Source organism: Linepithema humile, chromosome 1 (assembly GCF_040581485.1).
Source record: "Linepithema humile isolate Giens D197 chromosome 1, Lhum_UNIL_v1.0, whole genome shotgun sequence".
Taxonomy (NCBI): domain Eukaryota; kingdom Metazoa; phylum Arthropoda; class Insecta; order Hymenoptera; family Formicidae; genus Linepithema; species Linepithema humile.
In genome coordinates this window covers 11038376-11062005 of record NC_090128.1, presented here as the reverse complement: position 1 = coordinate 11062005, position 23630 = coordinate 11038376, and the positions used below count along the sequence as shown (strand labels likewise).

The 23630-nt window shown below is 35.7% G+C and overlaps 2 protein-coding genes across 7 annotated transcripts in view; one reads left to right on the top strand and one right to left on the bottom strand.

Moving 5' to 3' along the window:
• LOC105669009 (uncharacterized) overlaps nt 1-23630 on the bottom strand; it is a 63795-nt gene that overhangs the window by 9797 nt on the left and 30368 nt on the right. The window lies entirely within an intron of this gene.
• bma (SCY1-like protein bma) lies at nt 5584-21867 on the top strand. 3 transcript variants are annotated; one of them, XM_067347906.1, is made up of 16 exons: nt 5584-6159; nt 9573-9790; nt 10243-10377; nt 11121-11351; nt 13923-14043; nt 14444-14527; nt 15245-15390; nt 16297-16542; nt 16824-16969; nt 17083-17233; nt 17448-17694; nt 18313-18502; nt 18945-19129; nt 19622-19675; nt 19826-20082; nt 21625-21867. In XM_067347906.1, exons 2-16 carry the CDS (start codon nt 9632-9634, stop codon nt 21862-21864), a joined length of 2592 nt encoding a protein of 863 aa, XP_067204007.1. In that variant the 5' UTR covers nt 5584-6159; nt 9573-9631; the 3' UTR covers nt 21865-21867. The 3 variants fall into 3 exon arrangements, with proteins under 3 accessions (XP_067204007.1, XP_067204009.1, XP_067204008.1); XM_067347908.1 differs by having other exon boundaries at nt 5585-6159; nt 18313-18481; XM_067347907.1 differs by lacking the exon at nt 5584-6159 and having other exon boundaries at nt 8985-9790.

Genomic DNA, 23630 nt, shown 5'->3' with positions numbered 1-23630 from the left:
AACGATTTTAAATTTTCCGCGCGTCGATGAATGTCACGTGGCTTCCGGGAACAAAATCTGGTTTGGCACAACTCTACTTATAGGAACTCTAGCGACTGACACTAAACATTGCAAAGGATATACGGAGAAAATTTTATATCAAAAATTACTATGTACTGCAGTGACCGCGGACCATGAAGTCGCGGACCGAAAATTTTTACTATATTTCACGTATGAAAAACATAGTGAAAATTTTTATAATTTCTTTATAGTCCGCGGCTACTGCCGTACATAGTAATTTTTGACATAAAATTTTCTCCGTGTAGACAATGAATCAGACTAAAACGCATAAACCAATGGCAAGGGAGTTTAAAGGCTGCGCAGAAAATTTTGCGCAGCACACGTGTACATATATATATATTTTTTATAAGAGTTATTCAGGACCTCTGCGACAAACTCCGAAGTGAACTTGAAACAATAAATAAATAATTTATCTCATAATTGTAATAAATATCACTTAAGATTTGTCTGCGCGATCGCGTAGCTCCTAAACGACTCGACAGAGAACATAGGCTTAGTTTACACCGATTGTTTAGTACGCGTACCAAGTACTAAATCTGCTTTTTTGATTGGTGTAGATTTTACACTAAACGATTTATACCTATCGGAGAAGCAGATTTAGTATTTATGCCCATTTCCACCAATGTAGATTAACTTTAATCTCGATTCAACTTACTCTTTATCTTTTTCTAGTTCTAAAAATTAGAAAAAGGTGAAAAGTAAGTTGAACCGAGATTAAAGTTAATCTACGTTAGTGGAATCGAGCATTAGTATGCGTACTGAACAATCGGTGTAAACTAAGCCGTAGATTGCTTCATAGACCATGATCCTTTGCACGAAATCTATCGTACTTTTAGGGTGGTATTCATAGTTCTTACATACAATCAGTGAAGGAAAGAAGATGGCGGCAATTTAAATTTTGACGAAATTCTAAAATACCGTAATTAAGTTAATATTGCAATGATGTAGTTAGATTTGCGATGAAATTAATATTACAACGATGTCATATCCTTATGGATGTATGTGTACATAATTATATCTTTTACTGTTAAATATAATTAAAATTAATAATAATTTAACATGATAAGTATCCTATGTTTCCTGCAATAATCGTTTATTTCATTTTTGGAAAATTTTTTTCTCGATTTTTAATTATATTATTCATAAATTTATTACATCCTCGATTTTTTTGTAATATTTTAACAAACATATTTCTGTTTCTATTAAAAAATTTAAATCTCCCAGAAAAAGATAAACAGAATAATAATAGTTCTATAGAAAACAGATTGATAAGATTTTAAGGTTTTATTCTAAATTAATGATTGATCGCTTAGCATTAGAAAAAAAAACACAAATACAGCTGTGTTTTACGATATTATTTTCCTTTACAAAAAGAAAACACAAAAAATAACTTAAATAATTTGGAAATACTATCCACTTTTGTTTTACTTCGGATATAAAAAAATATACAATTGATAATTAGATTATGTTGTTATTACACAGCGTGCGTTACTGACCTGATCCAAATCTGCAATTTAATTCTTTATGAATTAAAAAGCAGAGATAAAGAGATAAAGCATTATTACCTCACATACAAAATATTAAAGATTAATAAATATAAATAATTAGATAATTAGATATTTAATATATCTAATAAATAAAAATTCTAATACACTTCTTGTATCCAACAAATAAAATATCTAATCAAATCAATCTAAGTCAATTAGATATCTACTGCATCTGTGAAAAACATTTCTACACGTTCAAATTTTCGCTGAAAAATTGTGACATAATAAAATGATAGATAAAATCGGCTGTCATCAATCAATGATGCATCGTCACCTTCGACCTTGTCGATCACGGATGTGTGACGCTCCGACGGACGGAGAGATGCTAATAGTGTTAGCAAATGTTGCGCTGCTATTTCCGATTGTCCTGCGCGCAATCGTATCTGTATAACGGCTCGATACGGCGGAAGCGCTCTACTCTCTGGACGCGATCGTCCTGAAAATGGTATTTGCCTCCGTGCGGCACTCCTAGAGCAGATGACGCGTGATAATGCGCTCGATCTAGAAAATTGAGATCGCCTTAATTTTATATTCCTCGAACGATGTAAACGAGCAGTTGATTGATTTTTACTCGATAAAAATGTCGTGGCAAAGGAACAGCCTTTCAACTGATTGTGAGCTTCGGAAATAAGAAATCCCTCACGAATTCAATTTTCATAAATTACAGAATATTAATTATTGTTGAACTGAGCTTTGCTGCAAAAAGATTCAGTTTGAGACTAAGCCGATAAAATGTTTAATGTTGACATTTGTAAATCGATAACAAATAATGAGCTAGCTCGACGCCTTCGTAAAGGAAATATCCGCATTAATTTCATCACAGAATCTACTCCGAAAATACCGCCTATTAATACATTGTTGGAATATACAGGGTGTCTCATTTTAACTGACCACCCTTGTCACCTTCGCAGGAAATGGTCAGATAAAAAAATATTCTCTACAAAAGTTATTGGGTTTAGAGGGAAACATCCGATGGTGACATTGGTTTAACCTAGAGTACACGTGCCAAGGTTATATGGAGGTCAATTTTGTTTTTTTAAATGGAACACCCTATTTTTTATTCCAGAATCTAATAGCTGACATCAAGAGCTTTTCAAAACACTATAATCAAGTTATTTTTTATTAAGTATTTTTCGAGTTATGAAGCTTATAAGTTACAGTATTTTGACATAAAATACAAAATATCTTGTAAAACAGGGCTTGGATTTATTTCATCTTTTTGGTCGATTCTCATGGTATACGCCTCCTCTCCTCTCTTTACCGCACGTGCGGCAGGTAAGGTATTTTTTTAAGATTAATCGAATAGCGTCACTCCTAACGCTCGGCGGCGCTGGCCCTAGCGGCTGCTGCGCGCGCGGTAAGGAGAGGAAAGGAGGCGTATATCACGAGAATCGGCCGAAAAGATGAAATAATTCCGAGCCCTGTTGTAAAACATTCAGTTTTCGGGAATCTTACCTTAATACTTTTATGCACAAAATAATGAGGCAAATCAATTGATATAAAGAAAACACATAATTGCTTTTAAAAAAAAGTATGCAGCTGCATGTTGCAAATTACATATTTTTTCTTAAAAGCAACAATGTGTTTTTTTTATATCAATTGATTTGTCTCATTATTTTGTGCATAAAAGAATTAAGGTAAGATTCTCGAAAATTGAATGTTTTACAAGAGATATTTTGTATTTTATGTCAAAATACTGTAACTTACAAGCTTCATAACTCGAAAAGTACTTAATAAAAAATAACTTGATTATAGTGTTTTGAAAAGCTCTTGACGCCATCTATTAGATTCTGGAATAAAAAATAGGGTGTTCCATTTAAAAAAACAAAGTTGACCTCCATATAACCTTGGCACGTATACCCTAGGTTAAACCAATGTCACCATCGGATGTCCCCCTCCAAACCCAATAACTTTTGTATAGAATATTTTTTATCTGACCATTTCCTGCGAAGTTAACAGAGGTGGTCAGTTAAAATGGGACACTCTGTATTGTATTAATTACTTTCACTTTCTATTTACATGTCGATAATAAAATTTTGAACTACAAATGTTAGAATTGCAAATGCGTATATCTTCTTATCCTTAATCCTCCTTATGATTAATGATCCTATTTCAGAACATGTAAAGCTGTTTTTCTTTCTCCAGCTTCACACGCTAAACAAACAAATATACTACAAATATTTCAAAATTACAAATATTTTAAACAGTAAAGACGAGCTTTTTAGAACTCATACAAAAGATTCGAATATATAATTTATATATTATTGGCATGTTCGAAATGTTTAAACAATTCAAAGTAAAAAAACGTCGAGTTTGGATATCTTAGATAGTTCGAATAATTTTGAAGCAAAAATAGTATGCATTGAAAATAGAAAAAAAATCGCTTTAATAAAATTTTTTAATAAAATAAATTTGTTTTAAAATTTGTATAATTTTTCAAATAAATATTTGTTTAAAAGACGAATAAAAGCGCGCAGTAAGTATTTTTTAATGCCTTAAGCCATGCTATAAATAAAATTACCATAATTTAAAAGAATTAAACGTACAAGGTAAAGATTTTTTTTTATATCCAATCAATAAAGTGTCTATTTCACATAAGTTTTTTTTAATGTTTGAATTATAATAATTTCCGAATATTTTATTCAATTTAAAATTTCCAAATACTACTTTTTATGAGATTTTCAATAAACAGATTTGATATTAAGCGGAAAATTAAACAAAAAGAAATCTACAATAAATTTTTGGACTCTTGAAGATTTTTCGTATATGCTGAATATGTATAATGTGCATGACAGAATCGTCAGAAGCTAATGTAGAAATAAATATTCTATATTTAGCGTTACAGTGGAATTTTATTTTTAACATTTTCTAAAATAACTATTTAAAGAATAATATCTTTAAAATGGTTACTTTTTTTGTATAAGTACGTTTAATTAAATATCGAAATCTAGGCAAGTCGAGCAACGCGCGCGTGACTCTGTTAAACGTGATTTTACGAGAGTCTAAAGTGTTATTGGGACATAAATTTGCCGGCCGATACGGCTGACAATCGTCCAGGAAAATGAGAATGATAGAAGATCCAATCGAGCCGGATGTACAATAGACACCGCGATACAATAGCATGATCACGACTAAATTAAATCAGTCTATCGATTGGTCCGTTGATTGGCGACAAACTTGTCACAATGCCGAAGCTAGAGATACGACCATGACTTATATTTCTGACAAAGTCGAAAGTGACGTCAGAATCCATACGTAACGAAATCTCTGGGGAAAATCCCTCAACGCAGAAATAAGAGCCTGTAGTGTGTCAAATTCTGACATTCTACATAATTTCGTGTATCTAAATTTTTAATTTGTATCATTTCTGAACTTCGTACTTTTCGTTATTTATGGGATTTTACTTGTTAATATGTGCATATGTACCGATGTTACTAAAGTAATAAAACATGACAAAACAAAAATTTTATGAGCAGCCATAAATGCTGTTTTATATTATTAAATTCTTATCTCCATAAAATCTAAAAATTTCACTCATAACAACATCAACCTTACTAAATTATAAATTTCACTTATCCTGAATGCGTTTTAAAGTTATACTCCTTAATCTGCTCTAAGAGAATCAAATCAATTAAGATACAAATTACGCAAAAGAGTTCAACAAGTTTTACGAGCTTTTAGCATGATTGTAGGACGTTAAAGCTCGATGCGTCTATCGATGCTGTTCGATCGTCCCATCGGTCACTCAGTCAGTAGGGCAATCAGTCGTATCAACCAGCCAGTTAGCAGGCAATCGTTCGTCGTTTCGTGATATCTCGTCGTCGGTGGAGGTGAAGAGGTGGTCGAGCGTATTGATGTAGGCAGGCAAGTTTTTCAGTGCGACCGCGTTGAGCTGAAGCCGAGAGGAAAGCCCCGTATATCCCACATCAATCCCCATTCTCCTCCTTCGCACGTACACATCCCCCGCGTATATCCAACAGCTACCTACCTATCTGCAGCCCAGACCTATAATTTCCAGGCAGCACAGAGGCCTACACCCTGAGCCCGGAGCCGGGCGAGGACCCGTCAGCCGGAGGCGGAGAGCCAGGAGGGTGCGCGCGTGCGTGGATCAGTCGTCGTCAACGTCGACGTCGACATCGCCGTCAACGGCGATACGCCGGGCGGCGGGGAGGTAGGAGTCCTGTTTACAGGATAAAAGGATCCTCTCCGGTCGCTGCCTGTCAGTTTATCGTTGCGATACACGATCGACACATCCCATCGCACAGCGTAGTGTACGAGAGAACCACACGGTGCCACACACTACAGACAGCGCGTGCCACCCGAAAGCTCTCACCCTCGCGATTGTGCATCGCGCGCGCGCCACGCGCCTATTGCTTATCTGCTCGCTCTCAACGCGATCGTCTCTACCCTCTTTTCACAGCTGCCGCTGCCGCTGCCGCCGCCGCTGTGTCTCCTCTTTCCGCTTCCTCTTTCTCTTCTCTGGTACAGAGAGAGGGCCTGCCTGTGTGCGCTGGTGTGATATCGCGCGTTTCCCGGTATCGTTCGGCAACAGGTGAGTCGCACGCTCTCGCGCTCTCCTTCCCGTCTATCCGTATACGTCCGTCCGCGGTGCATCATTTTTCGTTCATTCTCATCACGTTCCATTGTAAGTATATGTATGTCTCTGTGTGTGTACGTTGTTTGTTGCAACTCTCTTTCAGGATTCTCCCGCGTGGCTTTCAGTTTTTCTCGCAGATCCCCGCGATCCCCGCGAATCCTTCAGATCTCGTGACGACAATTGCGACGACGGCCCGCGCGCGGTGGCCTCACGTTTATGGTCGCGCTTTTAAGGACGCGTAGTCGCGCTAGTTGCATCTCCGCAGGACTCGTCGTCCTGCCCGAGACGTGTCGTTCTTCGATTTTTGAATCACATTTGCACGGCGAGTGTTGGTGCTGTCCTGTTTCGACACGTTGGTGCTAGAGCGGAGTGACGGAGAAAGCGTGAGAAAAATTACGAAGGGAAATTAGGGAAAGTAAAATTGGGGTCACCTGAGAATCCGGCAGGATAATCGCGTCGCACGTTGCCGTAGGGCATCGGAGGAGAAGATCAGAGCTTGTGATTAAAAGGGTGCGCTCGTACGCTATTAACGTTTAACGGCTCGCACGATAATTATCGATTTATACCGGAGCGGATAACGCTCATTAACGTCAATTCGTCGAAAATTTATGGGCCTACCAATTAGCCGCGGTAACGCTATTAAAATTCCACGGCGCGATGTTAATACTACGCGGGCGAGAAAGACAGAAAGAGAGAGAGAGAGAGAGAGAGGGAGATTGTTAAGACCTTTTCGTGACAGAAAGCGAAGTTGGCTGGAAGAAGGAAGGAAGGAAGGAAACGAAAGCAGCTCGAAGCGAAGAACGCCTCCAGGAATCATATTTCCTGGACGGAAAATCCTCTGAGAAAGCGGAGAGGAGTCCAGGTTTGAGATGTACTGTCCTCCATCCTCCCGTCACTGTTCAGCTTCCATGCTACAACTCATTGACTCACTCATTCACTCACGTATTCATTCACTTTCTCCTTCCTTTCTCTTTCTCTCTCTCTCTTTCTCTCTCTCTCTTTTTCTTGTAATCACTGTATTAAATCGTCAAGATAGATGTTGAGCTATGCAAATTAATGCGGTGACGAGGCATGGTTGCATTTTTCGGACGCTCAGATCAAGGGCATCGATGTGATCGATGCGGATCGCCGTCAATTATTCGCGCCTGGATGTTTGTAATCAGGGATCGGGAGACCGTATAATCCTTCTGTACGCGTCCGTACACAGTCGGAGATAGAACGCGAGTGAAATCCATACTGATTCTCAATCAGACCGTTTATCAAGTGAGGCAATCGGTTGCGCAAATTCGCACGTTTTGTCAGCTGTACAAATACGCACAGTATATCCTTTTATATGCATATAGGAATCATTTAATATTAATAACATATTTCCATCGGATTAATTTTCGAAAATGTACAAACAACTTTTTCAATTTAAAATATATATTAATTTTTATGCAAGACTTCACAAATTGATACACCCAAATAGAGTAACGCATGAGTTATTCGTGTATTTTAAAATCGATAAATTTCGTGATTCCCCTTTAATATTCATATCCTATGCAACCATGCCTCGTCACCGCATTAATTTGCATAGCTCAACATCTATCTTAACGATTTAATACAGTGATTACAAGAAAAAAAGAGAGAGATATCTCTTTCCACAAAAAAGTGCAATATCTTAAATGTCAAAAACTAAATTGGAACAAAAACGGAGAATAGTGCGATTTTTCGATTTTGTACAAAGTGTATTTTTATTTCGAAAGACTCGTTCATTTTTCAAATCGTCGGTATTTGTGATGTATGTAAATGGTAAATGTCGCTCTCCAAATAAATAAGAATAAAAGAATCTCTCTTTTTCTTTCTCTCTTTCTTCCTTCACTATTCAATCTCCCATTTGAAGGGATTTTATTCGTGTATACATAAAATACTCGTTTTTGCATTATATATGTTGAAAAGCACGAAGCGGTTTTGTCCCCTCTATAACACGTCGTTGAATGTCAAAAGAAACATCTGAAGATTTCTTTCTTCATAAAAATATACAATTTGCTTATTTTCTAGTCTCTTTGTGAGTGTTTAATCACTGGTTTACGCAGCTGTAAGCAATTAATTTCCATATTTTGTTGCAAATATAAGAGACATTTTAATATTGAACATCCAAATTCCATGTTTATAAGATTATTTAACACTTTCTGCTGTGCAAAAGCGAGTTCGCAAATTAAGCCGCAGAGTTGAGTAAAGAAACTTCATCCGCACGTAATTTCAACGAAATTTTCGATGTTGATAATTAAAAAGTTGTTGCTGATGGGCTTCACATAGATTCAATTTCAAATTCAAAGAATCCGTGGGTATTTGAACATGCCGTAACGGTGCAGGGAAAAAATTTAATTAACCGCAAAGCACAGAGGCTTGGGATTAAACTTTCACAAAGAAAAAATCGATTGTAAATCACACAGTGCATCTTCTAGAAAATGAAATAAAACGAAATAAAAGAAATTTTACTTGAGTAAAATGAAACGCAAATACGACACTTCTATTTATATCATATCTACAAAAATAAGTTACATTTTATAACTTTTTTATGCAATAAATTACACAATAAATTACAGAAAGCTTTAATTTCACGAAATCAAATACCTGACATTTATATATTGAGAACTATTTCCAAATTTTTGTATTTTTTCTCGCTCTGTCTTTTCTTTTTCTCTCTAAAAGTCTCTCTGTCTTGATGCATTTTACAATAACATCGAACGATGCACGTAACATATATTCTATTTAATGGATTATAATCTCTTTTAAGCTCTTTTTCCGATTGTTACAGCGTGAAAATAAAATAAACGTATGAAATTACACAGATTTAAAAGAATTGCAAATTTCAAAATTTTAATACAAATGATTGTAAAGCTTGAATCACTATCAACTCTTTGTACAATCTGTCCACTATTCTTTTCAATTTTTTAATTTTATTATTAAAATTTTATGTAGTCTCCGCAATCGTGTCAAAGAAACCAAATAAGCAGAGATGCCGAAAGGTATTTCAATGTTTTTACTTTCCATTCTGCGCAAATTAAAGGTTATGATGTCACGGGATTAATTCCAATCGGTTTGTCTATTTTTTACGTCGTTACCAATCTATAAAATTTTTCCCACACAAAGTACGGGCTTAAAGGTTAATGTAAAATGTTTCAATGTAATTTCGATGAATTTGACTTTTCACATTTATAGAGAAAACCGAGACCCAGAAAACCGATTCTCACGTATGTTGCAATATTCCATTATCTGCAAACGAACATGGAGATCGCTTTTGCGATATTACACTGATTTTATCCCCTTATACCCCTTTTTCCGAACGGCAGAATAATACGGTCAATGCGATTTTGGTTTGCCAGATAACAGAGAAACGAGGTCGACGCTAATCCATTGAAGAGGGCCTTTAACTAGCTGCATCATGTTCGCGAAGTTAAACAACGCGTCCAAAAACACGGCACTGTCCGACTTGCTTCCCGATTCGATTCGCAACACGTTTGAGATCGGCAAGCAGTCCGCCACAGCCGGACCAGAGAACGTCTGGCGTATATATGACGCTTATCGGATAAAAGACAAAATGGTAATTAGCCGCAAAAAAATACGACATTTTCCCAATAATTTTATTTTTGGTTTTTTTTTTTAACGCCGAAACGGTAATAACGTCATCGAAAATATTGAATGAATTATTATTAAAAGTCAAATCAATTTTTCGATCAATTGTCGAAAAATGTGATAAAGTACCTCAAGCTTCTCTTCTTTTTGACAATATAATCTGGATGAAAATAGAGAGAATGCCGCGATTGGATCGCGGCATTAAAATTCATCGACCTCAGAAAATCTGTCTTGAAAGTAATCGAAGGTTTCAAAGCGAAAATGAGGCTAATCTATAATTCGAACAACTTGGTATCTGAAATGAAATGACATTTGTAATTGGATTTCAATTCTTGCGTGTCAATTCCGAGTGTATATTCTTCGGAAAGTTCGCAATCCGAAGCTGATAGCTGATAAAGAAAAGCGTTGCTCCTTTTGTAGGAGTTCTCGATTTTCATATTCGATAAGCGATCCGCGGAGAAACTCCACAAACCGAAACGCCGGGAAGCGGTCACGGACATCCTGCGCGAGAGCGCAGCTCGAATGGCACAATATTCCCATCCGAAGCTCCTGAAGGTACGTACGCGACACGATTAAAGGCCAAGGTAAAATGCGAGGTGCTCTCAGTTTCAAACTAAAACGTTTTCATTGGAAAGTTCGTTTATGCAAGTTTATTTTTTACTTTCCTCACTTTTGACGCAATTCGAGACAATTGATGCAAATATCGTCTACTGTTAATTAATTATATAATATGTATATATATATTTTTTTTTTTAATTATTATTATCTTGGGTCCTTAGAAAATTTTATGAACACCAGAAATATGTTGCATACAGATTTAATCACTTTTCCATCAGATTACTTCGTGAAAAAGAGTTTAAAAAATGTCTAATTTTTTCTTATCAATGATATTGCCCGAGTATACTCAGGTAAATTTATATCGATTATAATGTGTATGTACTGCCCAAGCATACTCACGCAAATCAGAAAAGTGGGTAATGAGATTCAATCAAAGATAAATAAAGAGAAGAAACCTAATTTCTTAAAAATAGACGAAAATCGATAATGAGAACGATAAATACGCGAAAGAAATATGTTCTTTCTTGCTATGAATCTGAGATTGGTAACTAAAATAATTATTGATAACCGAAAAGATTACAGATATATAATCAAAATTTGTCTAAAATCAAAATCTAATAGAATCAAGATAGAATCAAGATGTAGCGAATTTATTCGAATATTTCTAATAAAAAAAAGTCCGTTCGATTATTTTGTAGGCCTACATTTAAATTTATATGTTATATTCGATAACAATGTAGGCGTACAAAGTGGAGGAATGTGCGGATACGTTGGCATTTGCGTCAGAGCCTATTCTCGCCAGCTTAGCGAATGTCCTGGCGTACAAAGAGCAACTGGCAAATACACTGACAGCACAATCTACCGGGGCAATACCCAAGGACAAGAATCACCCGCCAACCACCAGCAATCGACCCACCATGGTTAAAGAATACGAGCTACTTGAGCTGGAGATCAAATATGGACTTCTCCAGGTAAGAAAATGTTGAACTATCACACGTGTTTCAATAAATCACTAATAACAATATTTTTTAAAATACTAAATAATTTTTAAAAACTAATAATTTTTAAATCACTTGATAAAAAATTATAAGATTTAAATGTAATATGATGAATATTTCTTACATTGCTTGGAAATGTAACATATCATAAAAGAATATTTAGATAAATATTATTCCTTAATTAAGGCAGGGGAAAATATTTTTCTTAAAAAATATTCAAAGATGCGATAGATATTTTTTACTGCCATCATTAATTTAGTTGCTTTTTTTCAACCACGATATGCGAAAAAGCTTTCTTGATAATGCATGATACACAATGCTTGATGCAAAGTAGAAACGCCCTGCACTTACAGCGACATGCTATCCTAATTTATTATCTTCATAACCGAGACGCAGTTGTAAACTACAAACGAATGTTAAAGAGTATATTCTGTGTATTATATTCTTTCATGAATAGATATTATAACACCAAAAAATAATTTTTTTCTTAAATTGATTCAAAAACAAATCACGTGAGGAAAAATTATTCTCAATTTGTATTATATTTAGAGAATTTGTCACGCGCCAAACATCGTAAAATACGTTAATTATTTTCTTGTTATGCATTTCCAATAATCCGATTTCCGTAAATTTTACTTCCTTCATTTGCCGCTATTTTATATGTATAATGCAGACTTTTTGTGATTGCAAATCCAAAACACATCCGGTAATAGTGGTCATCCATTAACTATTAAGTCGTTGTAAGTGCGTAGAACAAGAAACGCGGTTTTTATGTGCTTCCACCTACGTTGCCGCCTACAATATTGCCAATATTTTCCTCCCTTTCTAATAAAATATTCAATAGATATACGATCCAAATTTTCGATAAGAATTACCCCTGTGTTTTCACAATAATATTCTGATATATGACATTATAGACACACGTGTCATACAAAACGAGAGATACTAGATTTAAAAAGATTAAGCATCTGATGGAAACAAAATTAATACGATAATTTATAAAATGCTAAAACTCTTCAAACTGTTAGAAAAATATTCAGTTTTTACTTTTTTATTGTTGGGGTGAAAATTATGCGATCGACCTCTTTTCGCTCGAAAGAGGTGATCTCGCAACACGAGTACGCATGCACGACCGTGACATTGTGCGTAAGCACAGCATCATAACATAGATGAAATAACGAGGTCGCGTTGCGGAAAATTAAGTCAAATACAAGCGCATGCGTGTTTGGCCGAGAGAGAAAAGCAGAGAGAAAGAGAGACAGTATGATCAAAGTAAATTCTCTCAAAAACGAGTTGCTGGTTGCAACCGCGAGAAATCACAACTTCATCATAGTGACGCTGCTGCCTGACGTAGCTCGCATAATACAATGTATTACGAAACGTAATAGAATGGTTAATGCCGTTAACTCCTTCAAACTTGCGCCACCGTGTAACAGCGCGTCTAACGACTTGAATTCGCAATTATATGTTTGACGAAGTGTAATATCTCAATTTAGTAGAAATGTAAAATGATATTAAATAACATAAAAAAATATAATATCAAAATTAACACAAATTGAAATCATAGGGACAGATCAAGACAAAGATGTTATTGCAAAGATAACAAAGATTTAAGGGCAAAATATAGTGTTAACAAAAATAGTGTTAAAAAAAGTTAAGTTTAAATAATAACTTCAAAAAAATAGTCTGGTAATTGCTGAATCATTTCTCGGGTGCAGGTAGAGCGGGTTAAACCGAGTAGAAAAGTCCTCTACCATTTCGCGATTTTCGCAATAATTAACGAGAAATTAATTAAAGAAGATCGGCCAATTTTCGCGAGCCTAAGCGCGCGGCGGGAAAAGACAACCCCAACTGTTACGTGGTGGTCGCTAAAACGCAAGGATCTTCACTCGTATGTTGCCGTTGTGATTTGTAGAGCGCTTCTCCCCACGCTTCGTCACGCGCCTAACCAAATAACTGTGGGCTGTATCGCCACGGGCCCTCTTCTCGCCGCGATAATGAGATATTGATTAACAAATATCGACCAATTCGTGTGAGTTTAAGAGCGCGGCGAGAACTATTTTTTTTTAGTTTTTCGATATTGAGAGTTAATAAATTGTTTTTTTTTTTAGTGGCATTATTCTTTCGACACATATCACATTCATAAATATCCTCTGAACATACATCATTGCTATAATAGTTTGATGTATTTCACACTATGCATTTGACATATTTCGCAACTAGTGCATTTGACATATTTCAAAGTAGTTGCACAATACTGCAACTACTGTAACGTTTTATAATAGGTTGATAATGGCTTAAAATAAAGTTATAAATAAACGTTCCTGTAACGAGGGCTTATGTATAATATAATACAACTGTTTCAACTTTAATATCCTACGTAATAATATATATTAATTCGCATTTGCTCTCTTCATATTTTTTCAACTTTTGTAATATTAAACCTGGAGCAGAATTTATTTAACAAAACGTTGAAATTTTCGGAATTATTACGGAAATTAAAACGGAATTCAACAGCGAATATTATGGATTCATTTTTTGCAGATCACAGAGGCTCTATTATTTCTTCATAGCAACCGTAAAGTTCTCCATAGAAATGTTTGTCCGACAAGCATTATTATCACAAAGAAAGGCACGTGGAAATTGTCAGGGTTTGAGTTTATCGGTGAGTCCAATCTCAACCCTTGTACTAAATTTAGATATACTAATCGGAGCTTAGCCATTTTTAGTCAATAATTTTCTAGGAATTTTCAAAATAAAATACATGTTGCAATTTTTTTAATTGTTCACACAAAACTGAATATAACGATACGTCAGTCAATTAAATAAATATAAAATAACAATATTATATCAATTAATTGAAAAAAAAATCATTATTGTTGAATTACCATAATACATCACTTTGGATATATTAATATAAAAATATTATGAAATATTTAAAACATGAATCAATAAAGATAGATTACGCATGTCGTATCGATTAGACTGTGATATCAATAGTTAAGAAAAATAGATGCATGATCTCTGCTGTAGTATGTTGCTTTAGAATGCTTTTCGCTTGTTAGAGAGGGGCAATGACTTACCGGTAACCGTGCAACCGTGGACGAAGCACATGCCGAAAATGACTCAACCGAATCTCGATTACACAGGTGAGATGTCGCCAAGTCTCTTAGACGCGCGCCCACGACAGAGAAACTGCTTCGAGAACGAGCGAGAGAAAGAGAAAGAGAAAGAGAGAGAAAGAGAAAGAAAGTTTTCATATTTCTATAAATACAAATTTTCTTTGCAAATGGAAACCGATCTTTATGTAATAGCGAGATTAAAATCTATATTTTGTGTGCACATCTAGTATTAAACGCGGTTGTTTGCTTTCCCTGCCGTGTCCACATTGCGCGGGATCAGATGAAGCAATCTCGGTATTACAGAGTTATATTTAATGCTGAATGCTAAAAATAGAAATCTAATTATACTGTTGTTATCGCAACGAAATAACTCGAACTCTTGTCTTGTAATCATTCGGGGATTACATTTTGATCGAAAGTTTATAAAATTTCGAAGAATAAATGACTTTCGCGATACTTTGATTATACATGAAAGTTTATACACAAGGAAAAACGTTCCAATATCATTAATGGTAACAGATTTATACAAAAAAAAACTTCATTATCTCCAAACTTGGACGATAAATCGGGAAGTACTTTGCATCCCGCGGCTTTGATCGTGCCTCTCACTGAACATTACTGGAAGCAGCTTTTCCTGTCGTGGCCACGCAAAACGATTTCTTTGCTCATTTGCATTGCTGATCTCTTCACGCCTCGTCGACGAAAGATCGATGCGTTTGTAAAGCGACGTGCAATATGTTGCAGCGCCGGAGATTCAGCAGAAAAAGACCGCGAACTATCCCGCCGACATGTTCAGCTTTGGCTTGACGATATGCGCGATTTACAATCAGGGCCGATCACTGATACAGGCGAATCACAGCTGTTCAGATTATCTCAAGCAGCTCGAGACTGTAAGTTTTTTATCCGTGACGAGACGATTGTCTTCGGAAACGCGAAAAAAATTGCGGATGATCTTTAAAAGAATCTCTAAAAGGAAGATAAATTCCTGATTTTGCATTCATTGTTGAAGCAAAGGCGGATGAGTAAAATGGATCGATTTTAGCCCCCGGAGGGACAAGTGAAAGTGATATGTTTTTTTGTAGTTTTTGAGTTGCTGAATCTGACTTTGACCTTTGAAAACTTTTAATACTTTCTTGATACTTTTCTGGGAAAGTAAAAAATTTTTAAAGGTCAGAATCAGATTCAGCAGCTCAAAAGTTACAAAAAAACATACGTTTTTACTTACCGCTCCGGGGGCCAAAAGCTTTTTTTACTCATCCTCCTTTCAATCTACCGTTACATTTTCTTTCTTCTCAGCTTAATTTTTTTATTGCTGCGTATGAAAATACAGTTATAATTTGCTGGATATCTAATTGAAAAGTGAAAAAGCGTGCTCCCGTTAATTTATTTGTAGTGATTCCCGTTTGCACGAGATACCTCTCTTATTTGTTTATTTTATTATAAAATCAAAAGTATTGATTTAATTTTACCAAATAGCTATACTATGTGGCCTTAAATTGCGTATCATGATTTAACAATTTAATTAACAGTTTCGCTCAGTATTCAATGTACATTATTAATTTATTACGAGGCAACTATAATTTTCGAAAAGTTATTTATGATATAAAAAAGCAGACTACCATTCCTCGTGATAAAATTTTTTAAAAATTCTTTATTGTTCTCGCAGACAATTATTATTTCATAAAAAACTAAATTATCGATTATTGTAGCAATTTAGCGATATTATCTGAAAGTTTTAATATATTTAATATAAATTCAAGACAAGACTTCATTATTATCGTGATTTTTTTAACCAGCTTGACGATCAAGTCACTATTATCTTGCCATTGATACCGATACCTCTCCGAGAAGCTGTGACGCGACTTTTACACAAAGAGCCCGAGCAGAGACCAACCGCACAAGTTTTAACCATGATAAAATTCTTCGGGGACCCGGTCGTACACGCTTTACAATTTCTCGACGTCAGCAGAATGAAGGACATGCATCAGAAGGACCACTTTTTTACAACGACATTAACAGATGCATTGCCGTTTGTGCCGAGGGTACGTGTAATATATTTATTACAAATTTAAGACAAAAGAAAACAAGAAGAATTCTAGCTCAAATGATATAAAAATCATAATTACGACATATCTTTCTTATCATTGCATCGAGATCGCGCAAAATATTCCGAAGAATTTCAGTTTTTAGTTCTAGTAAAAACTGCAAAAATCGTAAACTGAACTTTATCTGCTCTGTAATTCAATGCGTCCTAATTGTACGCGTGCAACCTCGTTTTCGCGAGAAACGTCGCATATCACGTGCAAGTTTCCCGTTTGCGCAGAAAATCTGGTATCAACACGTCTGGACGAACCTTATCGAGGAGCTACAAACGCAGGAAGTGATGTCTGCCGTACTGAAGCCTACGCTGTACATCATCCAAAATAGTTCCACGGAGGAGTACATGAAGTTCTTGTTTCCCTCACTTCAGTACGTACTATATAGAAAGGAAATAAACGCGAGACCGCGCGAAATACGATAAACATATTTCATCTCACCCCACCGTCATTTTCTTTCTTTTGTTCTCTCTCTCTCCCCTACAGAATTTTCTTCGTCGGTCGAAGGTCAATTCAGGGAACTGTAACCCTGTTGGAGAATCTGCACGTCCTCCTCGAGAAGACACCCGTGGCAAACGAGCGCGAAGTGCTCGCGGTGCTGTACATGGCCTTCGGAAATTCGACCGATCAAGTGCGAGTAAGTAAACGATCAGGAATTCACTTTTCAGAAAGACGAGAAAATATTTTTTAATACCGTCAAGTTATGCGATACGCAGAATAAAGAAAATCTCAGCAATTGCTACAGCTAAACTCTGAGATTGAAAAAATTAAATTCCTTAAATTAAAAAAAATTTACTATACTTTTGAAAAATTCTTGTATTAACGGCACGATTGATTCGCTTGTTTGTCAGACGGCAGCGTTCGTGGCCGTGACAAAAGTGACCAATTATCTCGAGGACGACGCTATACACAATATGGTATTACCGAAATTGTTCGACGCCGTCACCAAAAATTTGGTGACGGACTCGCGAGTGCTGGTGGACGTAATGTCGTGTATTCTGACTCGTCTAGACAAGCAGAAAATTATCGACTTTATCCTACCGCTGCTCTGTAAAATCAACAAGCTGCAAGAGCCCGATATTCTCATGCGGGTTGTAAGTAAGTGAAATAAAAACGATTTCAAAATTACGTGGATTCCTTCATGTGCCTAATCGGTTTTCTTTCAATAACAACAATTAACTACTTGCCTAATGCGTAGAAAATATATAAAAATTAAGTTTTCTTTACAATTAAGAAAAGCAACAAATCTATGTCCAAAACATATGACTATAAAATGATACAAAAAAGATACGAATAATATATATTTTGTTTTATATTTGTATTCGATATTCAAACGCTGAAAACATGATACAAAATATCATCTCACTTTTGCGTATTTAATTGTTGAGGCAAGCAGTTAATAGTAGTTATCAGGATTTGGACACTATATTATGCCTGAGATGAACCTAAGCTAAATAATGTATTTTGCTACAACAATCCAAAATAGAACCTGTTTTATCTCACTATAAAAGTAAAGCAATTAGCTAGAGCACATTTTAATCTGCAATAAAGTAACTTGATAACAGATTCTATGCTCAACAATATAACAAAGAAAGAAAACCGGAAAAAGAGAATGCAAAAAAAGAGATTGTTCGTATCCCAAGGGGATAGTATTTCATTTGAAAAAAAGAAAGAAATGATAACATGACTAATCACTTTTTGCCCGTTCGCGTTCAGATATTTACAGACTGATGCTGACCGACAAAAAGTATGGGCTGTCGGTCAATTGGATAGCGCTGCATGCGATGCCGTCGCTGATACCGCAAACCGTGAACACGGCGTTAAATCTTGAGCAATTTATATTGCTCCTCGAGGTGGTGCAGGATATGTTAAACAATATCGAGAGGCAAGTGCAATTAACGTTGAGGTCAGTCAAGTTGCATTTAATTACAAACGTTGTATAAACGGGTCAACGTAATGATTGTTCAACGCTCTAATTAATAATTATTGCAAAAATAAACGAGTGCTTGGGCGCGCGTTTAATAGCTCGTGAAATGATTAAAAAAAATATCTAACTGTCTGAGATGAATGCATATCTATACATATTCAGCATTCATCATAAATCATTAATATTGTTAAATTATAAATGTAACTAATTTATTTTCATCTGTAGACACTCATTGCATTGTCCCGTCTAAACAAAGATCTCATTTGACCTAGTTATGATGGAAAACACTCAGCGTAATGAACGAATGCTGCGACTGTTAATTAATTAATACCACACACGTCTATCCACCGAAATGTGCATACCTTTAGAATTCTCAAGAATAAATGCGCAACGCTTAGCTATATCATTTCTGTAATTATAGAAATCAAAGGACCAAATTGTCGGTCGACAATCACTCTCCGAGTAACTCTTTGGACAAATATCGAACCATACGACATCCATACAATAATGACATCACGCAAGTGCCACCATTCACGATCCCGAATTTGCGCGTCGAGCGACGCAAGACTTCATCCGCCGAGGATATGGCCAGAAAAAATAGCATTGGTACGAATACTAAACAGAGATGTTCTTTCTAATGTCTATAATATTTTTTTTTACGTCAAGTTTAAATGTAAATCTTGGTACATTTTTAATAGTTTGTTTCATCTTTGAATGTAATGGAACGGGCTTATTTTTATGTCAAGTTTCAATCTTACAATTAGTAAAAACAATTTTTCTCGATCTTTAAATTTCTTGATATTAATTTACGACACGCGCGAGTTAATATTTCTTTAATTCATTTATAACAATTAAAAGTGTTACATTTTCTTATCAGTATGATTTATTCCATTCTTTGCGGATAATTTCCATAAATATTTATTAATACAAATGGAATTGAATAAATTTGAATTTTATTGAAAACGATAGAATGCGATCACGAAAGGAGACAGTAAATGGTTCAATTAACTTTAATATTTATGGAAACAATCCAGGCAATTAAATGATGGGAATTAAATGACCTAAATTAATGATATAATAAAATTTCTCTATACGTAGGATCAATATCGACGGCGTCTGCGGAGAATATGACACGGAAAAGTTCAATGGCTGGTAAGTGGGAACAGTACTGGTAAGGTTTCCCCTTAATTAATGTAAATGATTCATTATTAAGTACGATGGGCTTGATATTTAGTTTGATTTAGGCTGGCTACTGGTGTGGTCGATTTAACGAAACAAACACATTTTTTTATCGTTGTTTAGCGGTGTTCGGCGGATGGTTCACCTCATCGAGTTCAAACAACGGGAGTAATAATTTCTTGAGAGTGGCCACCACGTTCACGAGCAGACGTCTATCAGACAACACTCTGGTAACACCGAAGATACGAGTAGCGCCGTCTTGCGCGAGTTCACCAGGCGGGTCGCCCGGTAGCAGCCTGCCGATCCGTCGACACTCCAGCACCGGCCCACAGGAACGACGTGCATCAAATATTAATTTGTCTCCACCCACGGCATATAATGTGTGTATATATACAATATATATACATATTTTTTTGTATACACACTTCGTCGCGCCTACTTTAATTCGCTCTTTGTGAAGCATATCGCTGTGACATGCAACGATGTAATATTTGTTAAAAGAATACGATAAAAAAGACAAATCACATGATACATAATTGATGCAAAGAAAGAGTATAAAAACTCTTGGCATGTGAGAACTGTCGATAGAGAATGTAGAGCGGTTCGCGATTGTAAAATATGGAAAACGTAAAACTTCATGTTGAAAGTTTTCGTAATTTTTAAAAAATTAAAAAAATTAAGTATTCAAATATTCATGACTCTTCCATAGTGTTAACTAACTATTACGAGGCACGTCAAAGTTTAAACTAATGTGACCTACTGACATTTTTACGTGTTGGAACAATCGGAAAACTTCCTGCCGCCTATAGACGCGAATCCCTCTATTGATCATACGGCGCCGTAAAACAGAAATAAATCAGAGTCGTTAATTGATCGCCGTGCAGTATTAATGCAGACGTATATGAACATACGATTATATTCCAACGGCACATTTGTACGAAATCCTAACAACCAATAATTGGTTTCAATATTTTTTCTCATTTCCTATTTTTCGCATCAGAGTGCAACACGTGGACACAATAGCATCAATTATTGATAATTGAGTTTGCGGAATTTAACGCATTAATATATTGTCTACCGCATTATTCGTCAATGATACTTGTTATTCCTATTCAAGAAAGAATTATCAGTGCTTATTAGAAATTGCAAAACAGAAACGATGCAGTAATGATTAAATTTTATAAGAATAAAACCTGCTTTCTAATTTGTGATGCAACTTGATATAGAACCATTAATAATTTTATATTTAACAATTTTATAAGCCCTTTTATAATTCTACTCCTATTAAGCTGGCACCCCCACCATGAAAAATCGGGTTCAAATTTAGTGCAAAATTAAGTGCAAAATTCTGGTATATTTGTTTTTTGATTTGCAACTGGCTGTAAGTGTTTTTCGGAGGTGGTGGTGCCAGCTTAATGGCAAGTCAGCACCCCCATCTTTAATATTATTTTCTGCTAATGGATAAAAGCAACAAATTCGCGCTTAGAGTAACAAATTAGCAACAAATTAGCACTTAATTTTGCACTAAATTTGAACCCGATTTTTCATGGTAGGTGTGCCAGCTTAATAGGGGTTTTAATCCTTTTTAGTAAAAAGCCAATTTGCAGAATCGGAATACATACATTACAAAATACATATTACTGCTATATTTTCTGTATACATGTATATTTTAATTCTCGAAATGTTTCATGTATTATATATAAAATTATCCAAAATCATATAACATCATATAACATTATATTTATATTTACGTGTAAAATTATAAATAGAATTCTATCTCCAATTCTGTCGCAAATTAAAAAAAATGAACTAAATATTTAAATATGTTTCTCATATGATTTCAATTTATACGAAAAAAGAAAGTGTTACGGCACGCGCGATTATTTCGGACAATCAACGTGTTAAATCGAATCTGTTTGCAGGGAAGCGGAATGCCGATCACAAGTAGCAGCGTGCCATATTTGCTCAGCACGAGCCTGAACAGTATTCGCGGTTCGAGACGGCCGTCCGTATCCTCAGCATCTTCGCAGCCAGGCGGGATACTGCAGCAGGTTGGATCCAGCATGGTAAGACAACTACCCCCCATCTGCCTGAACTTGAACGGACCGCCACCAACTTTATCTTCTCAATCTCTCCAGCTACCGGGACAGCGTTCCCACTGACCCTCCGTTACAGTGTAAGGATATTGTCTAAGACTTAGCTCGGTTCGCGCATGTCGCTCTCATCTCTTTTTTTTTAGACTAGCTATCTCGCTTTCTCCATCTGATCATTCCCTTGTATCTCTTATCCTTAGATTAGATTCTCTGTTCTTGATTAATTCATACGAAACCGTCACGAGGGCGCGATATCCAACTATAATGAGATATTGATCAGAGCGGTCTCCTGTCGACGATCCAACGCGATCATTTCGGAAAGGCTCTACTTTAACAGTATTGAAAACGGGTTGTACGTATTGCTCTCCTTTTATATAAATTGTTGTGTCAGGGCGCAACAGTAATAGAATAGAATCACACTGAAATGTATTAATTTATATACATACAATACATACAATACATACAATACAATTTAAATGCGTACATTTCTTCGAAAAATTAAAATTACGGAATACAATATCCTTTCTGAAATTACCGATTCAATAGCGAATGAATTAATTTTCCAGTGCGTTATGAGGGAAAATGCAAGAATATCGTCTTGCGTTCAAGAACGATTCGATTCTGAAGAATTAATTATTCCAACGAGATATAGCTAGAAATTTTTCCAAAGGACTTAAAAAGACGAAAAGAGCCTCTTCAGGAGATTTGTGCTTCCACAATCAATCGTTAGCGCGGATCCCCTTTATTATCCCCATTAGTCTCGCGTACATTGCACGAGAAAACGGCAAAACGAACCAACTCCCTTTTCTTTCCCCTGTTGCAGTATCAATTCTTCAACAGACAGCCTCCAGCACGAAGTGCACGAAGTGCCAAACGCCACTAAACAAAGATCGGACAAGATCGCGGTAGTTGTGGAGTCTCTAACTAGCGCGCATCGATCCACTCGCACACTCGGACAATCGTAAAGGAATAATGAGGAATCACAGAGAGACTCCCTCATAAAGACATCTCGGCAAATGGTACGGTGGCAATTTTCCCTTACTTAATTTAACTTTAAAATCTTAAAGGCAAAACTTTTCAAAATTGCGATACGATTCACGTTCGATTTCAAACACTTTCTAAGAAATCGACTCATTCAAATCGTAATCGTATATCGTAATTCTGGAAAGTTTCGCGCTTTTGAAATCCAATTAAGAAGGGAGAATTGGCACTCGCAACCCATATAGAACATGTACTATACATATATAGTACATGTACTATATATTCTTTGCAGCGGTACAAGGTCGCGGAATCGATGTAGATTAATATTCGTATCCGCTTGTAATGCCGCAAATGATACCCTAGTCACCACCACCTAGCATTAGGGATATGCGGTTTTTGAGAATATGCGTAATAATGCGTGGATATGCTTCGTATCAAACATACGAAGCATATCAGAAGTCGCTTACCGATTCTCAAAAAAATTTAATTAAATATTACAATACTAATTATTAGTACTACAGGGTGCGTCAGCTAAATCCGGACAAAACAAATTTTTGTTTTGTCCGGATAAACACTCTTTAGAATCAGTAAAAACCAGCCATTCCTTTATATGTGTATTTTATATGTGTATTTGATAATTATTTGTTTTTTTAGAAGGGCATATTCTTTATATTTATTTTCGTACATTCAACATGGTGACATATATATTGAGGAAAAAATTAATTTTAAATTCTAATTTAATTTTGTCCGGATTTGGCTGACGCACCCTGAAATATTAACATATCAATGTTAGTACTAAAAAAAGTTAACAGAAAAAAATTATAAGAACGAAAGCGCGGATGTTGAGGCGCAAA